The sequence below is a fragment of the Propithecus coquereli genome, unplaced genomic scaffold, assembly GCF_000956105.1.
Source record: "Propithecus coquereli isolate 6110/MARCELLA unplaced genomic scaffold, Pcoq_1.0 Scaffold113, whole genome shotgun sequence".
Lineage (NCBI taxonomy): Eukaryota > Metazoa > Chordata > Mammalia > Primates > Indriidae > Propithecus > Propithecus coquereli.
The window spans coordinates 3,502,410-3,516,628 of record NW_012135303.1 but is presented as its reverse complement, the minus strand read 5'-3'; the positions used below and the strand labels follow the sequence as shown (position 1 = coordinate 3,516,628).

The 14,219-nt window shown below is 38.7% G+C and overlaps 1 protein-coding gene across 1 annotated transcript in view; it reads right to left on the bottom strand.

Annotated features, from left to right (window-relative positions):
- Positions 1 to 6,922, bottom strand: part of ALS2CR11 (amyotrophic lateral sclerosis 2 (juvenile) chromosome region, candidate 11) — a 230,230-nt gene extending 223,308 nt beyond the window's left edge. The window contains 1 exon segment of the mRNA XM_012655124.1: positions 6,704 to 6,922. Within this exon segment, the coding sequence (XP_012510578.1) occupies positions 6,704 to 6,922 (219 nt within the window).
- Positions 6,923 to 14,219: the final 7,297 nt, after the last annotated feature.

The window sequence follows — 14,219 nt, the reverse complement described above, 5'->3', positions numbered from 1 at the left end:
AGGAGTTTGAGGTTGCTGTGAGCTAGGCTGACGCCACGGCACTCTAGCCTGGGCAACACAGTGAGACTCTGTCTCAAAAAAAAAAAAACAAAACAGAACTACCATTATTATCTAGCAATCCCAGTACTGGACATTTATCCAAAGGAAAAGAAATCAGTATATCAAAGGGTATCCTGCATTCACATGTGTACTACAGCATTATTCACAATAGCAAAGACATGGAATCAACCTAAGTGTCCATCAACAGACAAATGGATAAAGAATATGTAGTATATATATACAATGGAATGCCATTTGGCCATAAAAGAGAATGAAATCATGCCATTTGCAACAACATGTATAGAACTGGAGGTCATTATGTTAAGTGAAATAAACCAGGCACAAAAAGACAAATCTTACATGTTCTCACTCATATGTGGGCATTTAAAAAGTCAATCTCATGGAGGTAGAGAATATAATGATAGATACTAGAAGCTGTGGATGATGTGTGGGTGAGAGGGGAAATGAAGAGAGGTTGGTTAATAGGTACAAACAAACAGAGGATGTAAGTTCTAATGTTCCATAGCGGAGTAGGGTGACTATACCTAGCAACATTGTGTATTTCAAAGTTGCTAGAAGAGAGGATTTGAAATGGTCCCATCACATAAAAATCATAAATACTCAAGGTGAGGTATTCACCAAATATGCTGACTTTATCATTACACATTCTACACATTTAACGAATACTCATATATACCCCACAAATACATAAAATATTATGCATCAATTAAAAAAGAAAAGATAAAGAGAGTTCTTTAAGCTGAAATGAAAAGATACTAATTAGTAACATGAAAGCATCTGAAAGTATAAAACTCACTGGTAAAGGTAAGTATATAGTCAAATTCAGAATACTCTAATACTGTAATGATGGGTTATAAATCAGTTAATTTTAGTATAAAGGTTAAAAGACAAAAGTATTATTAGGTTATTAAGTATGAAATGTCTGATTTCCTTAAGTACTAAGTTGGACAGTTGATATCTCTGAAATTTCACTTTGACACTTCTGTTTTATGTTTATTGTGAAGGCACAGTCTCAGTCTTTCAAATGCATGTTTTGGCTTATAATTATCTTTCAAATATTTTTGTAGAGCAATTTTTGTGAAACCATGGATAAGTCAAAAATTCACATTATTTTCAAATATGAGTTCCATCATGGAACCAATGCAGCACAGACAGTACGAAATATCAACAAAGTGTTTGGGAAGGATGGGCTAATGAATGCACAGTATGTGGATGACTTGAGAAATTCCATTATGGTGATTTTAATCTTTAAAATGAGCCATGTGAATGACCTGAAACCAAGGTGGATAATGATGAGCTGAAAGCTGTAGTGGAAGCAAATCCATCTCAACCTACTCAGGAATTAGCGGCGAGGTTTGGCATCACTATTCCAACAATATTGGACCATTTGAAACAAATGGGCAAGGTAAAGAAGCTGGATAGATGAGTTCCACATGACTTAAACGGGCATCAGAAGAGAAATCGTCTTGAAGCTTGCCTTTCTTTGCTATCATGACATAAAGGCAAACCATTTCTACATCGTACTGTTAAGTGTGATGAAAAAGGGATTCTTTTTGACAATTGCAAGCGTTCGGCACAATGGTTGGATAAAGATGAGGTGCCAAAACACAGTCCAAAACTGAATACTCATCAAAAAAAGCCAATGGTGTCTGTTTGGTGGTCCAGCACTGGTATTATCCGCTATAGCTTCATGAAACCTGGTCAATCAATTACCGCAGATGTCTACTGCAACCAACTGGATGAAATGATGAGCATGCTTGTGATTAAGCAGCCAAGATTGGTCAATAGAGATAGGCCAATCCTCTTGCAAGACAATGTTCGATCACATGTCGCACAAACAGCGCTGCTCAAACTACAGAGGCTGTACTTGGAAACTCTCTGTCATTCACCATATTCAGCAGACCTTGCACCAACTGACTACCACTTCTTCCAGGCGTTGGACCACTTCTTGCGAGGACAACTATTCAATTCTCAACAAGCTGTGGAAAACACCTTTTGAGATTTCATCGCCACTCACTCTCCAGGCTTCTTCACTGTTGGCATAAACAAGCTACTGTTAAGATGGCAAAACTTGCCAGGCGCGGTGGCTCACGCCTGTAATCCTAGCACTCTGGGAGGCTGAGGCGGGTGGATTGTTTGAGCTCAGGAGTTCGAGACCAGTCTGAGCAAGAGCGAGACCCCATCTCTACTAAAAATAGAAAGAAATTGGCTGGACAACTAAAAATATATAGAAAAAATTAGCTGGGCATGGTGGCGCATGCCTGTAGTCCCAGCTACTCGGGAGGCTGAGGCAGAAGGATCACTTTAGCCTAGGAGTTTGAGGTTGCTGTGAGCTAGGTTGACGCCACAGCACTCTAGCCTGGGCAACAGAGCGAGACTCTATCTCAAAAAAAAAAAAAAAAAAGATGGCAAAACTATGTCAATAGTTTAGGCACATACTTTAATTAAATGTACAGATCTTGTTTGAGATATAATAAACTATACTTGATTCAAAATTAGATATTTCATATTTAATGTCCTAAATAAAAATAATTATTGTTACAATAATTTGTTAATGGATACACAATATAAAAGGATATATAAATAGTGACATCAAAAACATAAAATGGTGGGGATAATAAAAGGGTAGAATTTTTGTACGTAATTAAAATTAAGTTGCTATTAGCTTATAACGGATTGTTATAAGATGCTTTATGTAAGGTATGAAGTATAACCACAAAGCAAAAACCTACAGTAGATACACAAAAAATAAAATGAAAGTAATCAAAGCATACCATTACAGAAAATCATCAAATCACAAAGGAAGACAGTAAGAGAGGAAGAAAAAAATAAAATAATTAAAAAACAGAGAATAATTGACAAATGGCAATAGTAAGTCCTTACATATCAATATTACTTTAAATGTTAATGGATTAAATTCTCCACTCAAAAAACATAAGAGTGGTTAAATGGAATTAAAAATAAACAAAAAAAAATCAAAGTATATGCTACCTATAAGAAACTCACTTCAGCTTTAAAGATACACATAGGCTTATAGTCCATGCAAATGGAAACCAAAAGAGAACAGGAGTAGCTACATTTAATATCAGACAAAATAGACTTTAAGTCAAAACTATAAAATGACAAAGAAGATCATTATATAATGATAAAGGGGTTGATTCATCAAGAGGATATAACAATTGTAAATATATATGCACCCAATATATCAGAGCACCTAAATATACAAAGCAAGTATTAATAGATCTGAATGGAGAAATAGCAATACAATAACAGTGGCAGACTTCAATACTCTACTTTCAGCAATGAATAGATCATCCAGACAGAAAATTAGTGAGGAAACATTCGACTTGAACTACACTTGAGACCAAATGCACCTAATATCCAGACATTTTATGTCAGTGGAAGAGTGTATATTCTTCTCAAGCACTAATGGAACATTCTCGAGGATAAATCATGTATTAGGTTACAAACAAGTCTTAACAAATTTAAAAAGACTGAAATTATACCAAGTATCTTTTCTGACCACAATGGTATGAAACTGGAAATCAATAACAGAAAGAAATTGGGAAATTCACAAATATGTGGAAATTAAACAACAGTCTTCTTAGCAACCAATGCAGCAAAGAAGATATCAAAAGAGAAATCAAAAATCATTTTGAGACAAACAAAATGGAAACACAACATACCTAAACTTACAGGATGCTGCAAAAGCAGTTCTAAGAAGGTTATAGCAATAAATGCCTACATCAAAAAAGAAGAAAGACCTCAAATAAATAACCTAACTTTATACCTCAAATAACTAGATAAAAAAAGGAACAAAGTAAGCCCAAAATTAGCAAAAGAAAAGAAACAATACAGATTAGAGCAGAAACACACAAAATAAAGAATAGAAAAATAACTTTTAAAAATCAATGAAACTAAGAGTTGCATAGCAAAAAGCACTATAAGCAGTCAAAAGACATTGTTGAATTATGAGAAAATATTTATAACATATATCACATGTGAAGTCTAATATCTCTATAATTAAAGAACTTCTAAAAAAAGGAGGGAAAGAACAAAAATTAGATTAAAAAAAATGACTTGCACCAATTCACGCACAAAAAAAATTTTTTTAAGGGCCTCAAGCATACAAAAAGATATAGCTTATCTCATGACATATTATATGACATATTATATGACATATATATAATATATATGTCATATTATATGACATATTATAGCTTATCTCATGACACTCTCCCTTTCATTCACTACGTTCCTTAAACATTTCCAACTTTATTCCTCTGCAGAGACTTCACACTTGTTTATTACCTCTTAATGCTCTCCCCCTCCAAGTCTTTAAACCATTAGCCCCTTCTCATTCTTCAGATTTTCTCTTAAAAGCCATCTCCTCAGGGAGGCCTTCTCTGATCCCCTATTCAAAGTACTATCTGTCCCTCCATCACAATTAAGTGCCCTTTTTATTTCCTTTGGAACACAACATAACCTGTTACTGTCTCTCCAATTTGAATGTTAGCTTCCTAAGGGAAGGTGCTCTTCCTGTCTTGCTCACTGTTGTATCCTCAGTGTCTGGCACAGAATCTGGCATATATTTCAAAGAATAGGGTTAATAAAAAAGGTAATGAGAGGTTAGGAAGTAGAATACTACACTTCAGGATTTGAGAGGTGAAACCATAAGAGTGAAGACAAGGTCCAAGAAGTGGAATTGCAGGCAGCTGCTAAAAGGAATTAAGGAGATTCAAAGAACTGATATTACAAAGCATGGGGGTAGATTATCCACATTTTTACTAAAGTCATAAACCACAATATTCCTTGATCTGAGTACTATCTCTAGCTAATCTTTCCACTTCTCTTATTAACTTACATTCAATAAATCTTTTTTTAAACAATTCTTTGAGACCTCCAATCACTTATCTCTCCTTTTCTTTTACCCAGTTCATCCAACTCTTCTGGCTCTACTTGCTTCCTTCTCCATCCTATACCCTCAATCTACAATCCCCACATCAATGCCTATCTTTTTCTCCTGTCTATAGTGATTCTCAAACATGAATCTGTCTAAGAATAACCTAAAATAGTTTAAAATTTGAGCACATTCCTGGGGCCCCACCTTTCTGATTCAGTAGGTCTAGCGGGGAGGCCCAGTAATCTACATTAACAAGTACCCCCAAAAGATCTGGATACAGGTGATCCAAGAACTAAAGGAAACACTAGTCTGAAGCAAATTCCATTAAAAATACCATGCCTACATGGTAGCTTTTGTCATTAGAGATTTTCCCAATTAGTAGATAATAAAGAGCCAGCTACTTTTAGGTGGGGAGATTTTTCTTACATTGGAAAGGATCCTCACAATTTCCAAAAAAAAAACTGGAAATCACCACTCTGTAGTCCAAATTCCTTAAGAGGACACACAACAAAAACATAATATGGGCCGGGCACGGTGGCTCACGCCTGTAATCCTAGCACTCTGGGAGGCCGAGGCAGGTGGATTGTTTGAGCTCAGGAGTTCGAAACCAGCCTAAGCAAGAGTGAGACCCCGTCTCTACTAAAAATAGAAAGAAATTAATTGGACAACTAAAAATATATACAAAAAACTAGCCGGGCATGGTGGCGCATGCCTGTAGTCCCAGCTACTCGGGAGGCTGAGGCAGGAGGATCGCTTGAGCCCAGGAGTTTGAGGTTGCTGTGAGCTAAGACGACACCACGGCACTCTAGCCCAGGCAACACAGTAAGATTCTGTCTCAAAAAAAAAAAAAAAAAAAAAAATACTATGGCCTAGATTTCTAAGCATATCTCTCTCATACAACCTTTATGATTTTTCCTATTATCCTATAGCTAACACTTAATATGCTATCACTTTATCATAACAATACTTCAAGAGTATTCTAAATTTTTGGAATTAGGAGGATAGCTTAGAAATCAAGTAACTCAACTCCCTAATTTTACAGAGAAGGACATCATCTTCTTGCATACCATTTGTTTCCTGATAAATACTTTTATCTGTTCTATTTCTTAATAACTGGAGACCAACAGAGGATGTAAAATTTCGTAATATCCTCTAACAATTTGGAAACAGTGAGTTTCAATTTGATTCCCCTTTGCCATTTAGGTCTCCACGCTCTAGTGATACCACTAAATACAGTGGTAAACTCAAGAGTTTCAGGAAGCCAATAATTCTCTTTGCAGACACGATGCAGATTTGCTTCTGTGGGTTTAGTCTGTGCAAACCTCAGGAATAAAAACAAGGGTAACTAAAGTTTCTGGAGTTTAGCCCTTTAACCATATGAATGAAATCCCAATGATAATGACGACCGCAGTTAACTTTTATTGACTCTACTTTGTTCTTCGTACTGTGCTAAGCACTTTATATCATTATCTCCTTCAGTTATCCTTTAAGTGAGGTAGGTAGTAATTGTTGTCTTAACAGTTAATAAAACGAGGCTCTGACAAGTTAAATAAATGCCCAAGGTCCCACAAGTAAACCCTTCCTCAGGTATTAGCACCTTCCAATTCAGGTCAGGTCTCCGTCAATCTGCATGCACTGACCCCCTTGATCCCTTCCCCACCCTCAGGGCTGTCGGGTAGGGGGCACACTCTGGGGGACCCCGGCCTCCTGCTGCGGCCAGGCCCCTCCACCCCCACTCACGTTCAGCAGCCGGTTTCCAGTGCCCTCTTGGCCCTTGTCCTTGGGTGTCCTACCACGGTCCTGGGTTGTTTGGATGGAAGAAATTTCTGACCCTTTCGCGTTGTCTGGGTTGCCATAGGGACTTCTCCCAAGTACAGGTACGGCATACAGGGAATGGGCCCGCCCGCCGCGGTTCTCAGTTGTGTTGGCAGGCCTACTTGTCTCTTGGGGCGGCTCCATCCTTCCATCCTCCGGGCCTGTTATCGCCTAACCGACGGCCCACTGCCGCTACTGCGCAGGCGCGGCCCTCGGGGCGCTTTTCCCGCGCGCGCAGCCGCGCGTGACCAGTTCAGGCCTGGCCCCTGCGCAGGCGGCGAAGGGGTACTGGCTTTGGGGGCGTGCGAATTTAGCGACGTTGGAGGGTCTGCTGCAAGCACTTGCTAGGCATTTCAGTCTCCTGTAGAAGGAGGTCAGAGCACGCTGGTGGAGAGCAAGGCTCCTCAGCAGGGTGATTAAACAACTTAGTTCATTATCTTGTTTGCCCTTTAATCATGAGCATCAGTTCTTTTTAGGAGATTTACAGCATCAATCGTCACTTCCTGTACACTATCCCCTGAGCTCCAGATGTCACACTGCCAACATTCTACTTGGACATCTTTACCCCATTGCTCTACAGACACAAAACACAACTTTCACATGCACAGCACAATATTCATCTTCCCTCCTAAACCTGTATATTCCAAACTCATTTGATGTAGGAATGTCACATCCACAAAATCTTAAAAATTCAGATGTTTTTTTAATTTTAACCCTAAATATCTGAATCTAATTTGGGCCATCTCACACACAGGTGATTGTAATGGTTTACTCATGGATCTCCCAGTCTGCTGTCATCCATTCCTTCTACTGCCACAGTATTAGAATAATTTTACCATTAAAAACAAAAAACCAGAAACTTCTAGAACTTGTTAATTCGCCACAAAATCTTAATTTCTTACCATGGAAACCAAGGGCCTCCAAAATGCACTCTCCTATGTTAGGATCATTATTGTTAGGGTGTGAAGTCCATACCAAGGGGAAGAAAGAATTCTCAGTGATCAGGATATACAGAAGTAAAAGTTCATTTATTTTCGAGAGAGAGAGAGAATGAGAAAGAGTGAGAAAGAGAGAGAGTGGCACGACACACGGAGGAAGGAAATGTCAGGCAGTGAGGAAAGTTGTTTGGTGCTTTTAAAGGGTAAAAATGGCTTTTTTTCCCGTTTCAGCAGACTGATAACAAAAGTGGCTTCGAGATGCCAGGGAGTTATTTATTTCTTTTTCTTTTCCTGTGAGGCTGGTTTATCTGAGTCCTTGAAATCCGTTTTTTTTTTTTATAGGAATGAGGCAAAAAGCTGGAGCAGGGAGATGGCGCCCCTACTGTCTGCTCAGGAACTTTTCAAGGCTGTTTAAACAATACTCAAAAAACCTTTTTACAGGCAGTGAATTTTTGGTGACAGTCCATCAGATAGTCTACACTTTCCCCTCCTTTCCCAGAAACTTTTTTCCCTTTTGGAGTGTGAATTGACCACCTCAGGAAAATATTAATGAGGATTTATACCTTCTTTTGTTTAGCTCAGCTTTTTTAAATTTCGAGGTAAACATCTCTGTAGGAGAGATATTCCTGTTACTAACCTTAGAGGAAAGGCTTATGCTATTCTAAGTGGCTGCCAGTTAGAAATTTATTTTCTTGTTAGCCTATTAGCAAGACCATTCTTTCAATTATTTATTGTTATTCTTTCTGGAATCTATTCTTTTATTCAAGAACCAGCTCAAATATCAGCTTTCAGGTAAGTTTTTTAATCTTTTTTTAAATTTTATGTATTTTTTTATTTCAGGATATTACAGGGGTACAAATGTTTGGTTAGGTCTTATAACCCCATACACATACCTCAAAAGCAAAATTAACTGCTGCTCTCAAGCTGCTACTTGGCATATCCCTTGTCAACCTAAATAACAGAGAGGAAGAAGCTCTAAAAGAAAATGATGTTTATTCAGGAATAGGCATTGCAATGGGATAACAAGCACCCTAGTAAACTGTGTATTCAGGGAGGTAAAGGAAGATGAAGGTTTCTAAAGCAAAAATAAAGAAGAATTACATAATTGTTTTGCAATAATCGTCCTTGGTTACAAGGATCAATAACAAGAATGGTGCCAGTCTGAGGTTGGACAGGCAGATGCTGGGCAAATGTACTCTCAGAAGTTTTTTTTGTGTGTAAGGTTGTGATGACCTTTGTGCAAGGTGTGGTTTTTACAGAGTCTTTTATGATAGTTCTTGTTATCAGGCATCTGTGCATGAGAACCCTCCTTTCATGGCCTTCCCTGGCTCTATTTGCCAGGGTTTTTAACACAAATGACTCCATTTTGATTTTGACGACTTTCACATCCTATTAATGGGCTCACACTATTAGCTGTTCATCTCAAAAGATAGAGTTCTTTGGGGGCAGGAACCTGATCCTCACCTTGTGCTCTTCAGGGCACATGGCCCAATATCCCAAGGCCCTTAATACCCGTTTGTCGTCATTTTGGATCTATGCTGTATGGTGTTTGAATTACACCACGTTATTCAAGTCTTGAATAACGAGACTTGCTGTCCACCAGCTCACTCTGATGTCCTTGAGCTTCATGCTAGGTAACATAAAGTATACAGCATCATAGATGAAGTAATCTTGTTTAAAAAAAAAAAAAATCGAATCTAAATCTAATCAAACCTCCAGAGAAAACTGAGAAACAAATTAAATGATACCATTAGGAAAAAGGCAGACAATTCAAAATGTAACTGGGATGCTCTAAAGCAAAACTGGCTTGGACTCCTTAAAAAAATTGCCATGGGAATATATAATAGAATGGTACAGCCACTCTAGAAAACAGTTTGGCAGTTTCTTAAAAAACTAAACATGCAGCTACCATACTACCCATCAATTTTACTTCTGGGCATTTATCTCAGAGAAACGAAAACTTATGTTCACACAAAAACTTGCACATGAATGTTCGTATCAGCTTTATTCATAATAGCCAAAAACTGGAATCAGCCCAGATGTCCTTCAACTGGTGAATGGTAAAACAAACTGAAGTACATACATACTTGAAAGTACTACTCCACAATAAAAACGAATGAACCATTGGACACATGACAACTTGGGTGAATCTCCAGGGAATTCTGCTGAGAAGAAAAAAAGCCAATCTCAAAAGATTACAAACCATATAATTCCATTTTATAACATTATTGAAATGAAAAAATTCTAGAAATAGAAGGCAGCTTAATGGTTGCCAGGGATTAGAGTTAGGGGTGCAGGGAGAGCAGTGCAGAAAGGAGATGGGTGTGGTTATGGAAGGGCAACATAGGGGATTGCAGTGCGGTTTTTGGAATTGTTTAATACCTCAAAAAAATGTTGTAGAGGAGAAAAGAAGGTAGAGAGACCAGTTTAAATTAAGAGATAAGAAAGAGCTAACAACAGAATGAAATGGGTAAACATTGACTAAATCTTGAGGGACAACAGGAGATGTTTGAGAATGGACTGGATATTACACATTATAAAATTGTTTTCCAGTTGTTTTAATGATATTGTGCTTACATAGACAAATGTCCTTATTTTTAGAAGGTGCATGCTGAAATATTCAGGTGAAGTGCCATGATATTAGCAACTTATTTTCAAAAGATTTCAAAAGAAAAAAGGGGGATGTACAAATAAAGAGCAACGAGACAAAAATTTTAACAATTATTAAATCTAGGTTGATCCAGATTATAGTTGCTATTATATTTTCAACATTTTTGTTTGATAATTTCCAAATAAAAAGCCCTCAAGGCTCACTCATATGTATGGTCTTTTTCTCATTCTCTGTCTCCACCAGAAGTCCCATCCATCCTAGAAAATTCACACTCAACTTAACCACAGTTCTTTTCTAGATTCTTCTATGCCTATGCCTTTGTCTCTTGGACTAGATTACAAGCCTCTAGAAGGCAGATACCAAAGTTATACTAATTTTTTTCATTTTTATTGTCCTCCCACAAACTTAGCAATTTGACCAAGATCAAATCATCTATCACAGTCTGAGCTTTATGTTTCAGAATAAATTACAGCTGGTTTATGTAAGTCAGGTCCCAAATGCTGGCTACTCTAATGGCGACATCACAATCACCAAGTGTGCCTTTTTTTAAAATGTGGTTTTCCAGGCACCACCTCAGACCTATTGAATCTGAATCTCTGAGGATGAGATGCTTTATTCTCTTTGAGGGGAGGGGAAGGGAGGGGAGAGAGACAGGTATTACTGAATACTTTATTTTGCAACAAGAAAAACTCCACTGGGGATTTTGCCTATTGACACCTCAGAAACTTACTATCACTACCCACTTGATATGGGAGAAAAGTGAGAAAAATGATTTTGAGCCAATCATGTGATTACAAGGCTAGGACCTCCAATGGGGTTCCAGTTGATCAATTTTGGCTTCTGGCATAGCAATTTTAATGAGGCACTGAGCATGTCATAATGGATAAAGGAGTTAACTATCAGAGCCCCTATGCCTTTTGGTCTGATGCCTTAAGCTGCCCATGCTTAGTTCAGGAGGAGAAATCTACGCAACTGGCTAGCGCTTGAAAATTTCAGAGGCTTCCCTGCTCAAAGCCTAATTGGCTAGGACTTATTTCTAGAAATCTGAGTTCTTTGTACCTGACCAAGGATTCTAACCAGCAAGATGTCCCTGTGTTATCTATCCAGTGCACTGTCTCACCACCAGGTTGACAATAAAAGCATCTTGAGTAATGAGTCATGATGCATTTACCTATTGGACTGGACCAGCCTGCATGCCAACCTGGTCCACTAGAAGCTAAAGAAAGTTGCATGAATTCTCATCCACAGCCCTAGCAACATACCTTGAGTTAGTCACTGTGAGATCATTCCCTACCTCCTGGAGACATGCATTAGCAATGAACTTCTCCAAAGCTTCCCAATCATCCCGGTCAAAGGAATCTTTGATAGACACCACTGGGTTTTCCCTGAAGGACTTGTACAGGTCCACCAGCTTGTCAGGATTATGTACCTCCTGGGGTCACCAGGAGATTTGAAGTCCAGGTGGTATTTCCCAGATCTCAAAGAATTCAAGGCAACTATATCCATGCCAATTACAATATTATCAATATAGCCAGCTTTTCCAATTGCATTCCGTAGCAGCTCCAGTCTTCTTTATTCTCTAGGATGTAAGGAGAAAAACTTCCACCAACCCTGTACTGGCATTCTATTGCTGCCATAACAAAATACCACAAATTTAGCTTAGCCAACACACATTTGCTATCTTATAGTTCTGTAAGTCAGAAGTCTTACCTGGAGGCACCAGGCCAAAATCAAGATGTCCACAGAGCTGTATTCATTTTTGTAGGTTCTAGGGGAGAACCTGTTTCCTTGCTCATTTAGGATGTTGGCAGAATTCAGTTTCTTGCAATTATGGGACTGAGATCCACTTCCTTACTGGCTGTCAACCAAGGGCCATACTCAGCTTCTAGAGGTCATCCACATTCCTTGGCCAGTGGCCCCCTCCTCCACCTTCAAAGCCAGCAACACCACAACTTTCTGACCTATTTCTTTGACCACAGACATGAAAAGTTCTCTTTTCTACTTTCAAGGAGTCATGAGATTATACTGGGCCACCCAGATAATATAGGATAAACTCATTTCAAGGTTCATTATCTCAATCATGTCTGCAAAATCCTTTGCCAAAAGTAATATATTCACAGGTTCCAGGGATTAGGACATAGACTTCATTGGGGGACATTATTCAACCTACCACAATCTCCCACATTGATAGCAGCTTTTTCATATTCTCCTTGATGACACTGCTGAGGTGTGGTGAGCCTTGGCTCTAATGAGCATGGCTTTCCTGAAGTTTTTTAACAGGGAAGATCATGAACTCAAAACACCACCAGTTTCTTGCCAGAATGGGAACTGTTGCTTATCACAGTGAAAGCTGGAACTGGCAAAATGACTTCAAAATTCCCAGCAAATTCACAATTCTGTGATAGCACGGAGAACCCCTTTTAGGCAGCTCCAGCCTCACAGACAGCAAAACATATTCCTAGTATGGTGCTCACACCAAATTGAGACTTAGTCTCAGGGCCATCCATCCTTATCATCGATTTGTCAATCCTTTCTATTCCGCAACATTCATTGATTTGCTATCAGGGTAGTTTTACTGATGTGCTCAACAGCCTTTGAGACACTTTTTCCCATAGCAAGTCTTAGCATTGTCTCGAGCTCCAGGGTCTCACAGATACCAATTGAGATACCTAACTGGATATATCCCTGAAGAGACCCTTTCCAGTGCAGGACCCACCTCAAGAGTGGGATTTCCTGGAACGCCAATGATCTCTCTAACAAAGAGCTTGAGAATAGGGATGGTAAATTTCTACTGGTATTTCCTGTGAGACAAGAGGAAAGGGTACTGCCAAGGTCAATTGGGAGTGTTAGCCCAACAAAGCTCACCAGCCTCTCCTTTACTCCCCTGGGCTCTGGGCCTGCTCAGCTTCTCTTTTGCTACATGTGTTTTTTAAAGCTCCCTACATCTGCAGTTCCCAACCCCCAGTACAGGTCAATGGCCTGTTAGGAACCGGGTGTACAGCAGGAGGTGAGCAGGGGGCAAGTGAGGTAAGTTTCATCTGTGTTTACAGCCAATCCCCATCACTCACATCATCATCATAAGCTCCGCCTCCTGTCAGATCACCAGCATTAGATTCTCACAAGAGCATGAACCCTACTATAAACTGTGCATGCGAGGGATCTAGGCTGCATACTCCTTATGAGAATCTAATGCCTGATGATCTGAGGTGGAGCTGAGGTGGTGATGCTAGCACTGGGGAGCGGCTGCAAATACAGATTATCATTAGCAGAGAGGTCTGACTATACAATAAATGTAATGCACTTGAATCATCCCAAAACCATCTCCCACCTGCAGTCTGTGGAAAAATTGTCTTCCATGAAACCAGTCCCTGGTGCCAAAAGGGTTGGAGACCACTGCCCTACACGATTCTGATGTGCAACTAGATATGGGAACCACTGGTATAGATTTTAAAGAGAAGTAACGTTTCAGGTTGTAAAACTTTTCAAACAAAAAGATATATTTCCTTTTTATTAGCCATGATATAAAGCATCTTTAAAGCTAAATTACATATAATTGTTACATGATACACAATACACTAAGACAGTTTCAGAAAAGACAAATTTCATATTTCAATTTATTCAGTAAGGAGACATCAAAAATAAATAATGAAGGCCTTTTTCCCCTTCTACCTTATTCTCTAAATTTATGTTTAAACCTGATATATATTTTATAACACTAAAGTTATGGCTTTTTCTGAATTAGTGCTTTTTAAGATAATGATTATAAATACAACTAATTTGAGAAAAAAGGAAATAAACACTTTCACCTACTGGTTTCTAGCTCATTATCTCCTTTGTCATTAAGATGATAATGCTATAGAAATTAATGTTTGGGTATAAATAGCAGATACAA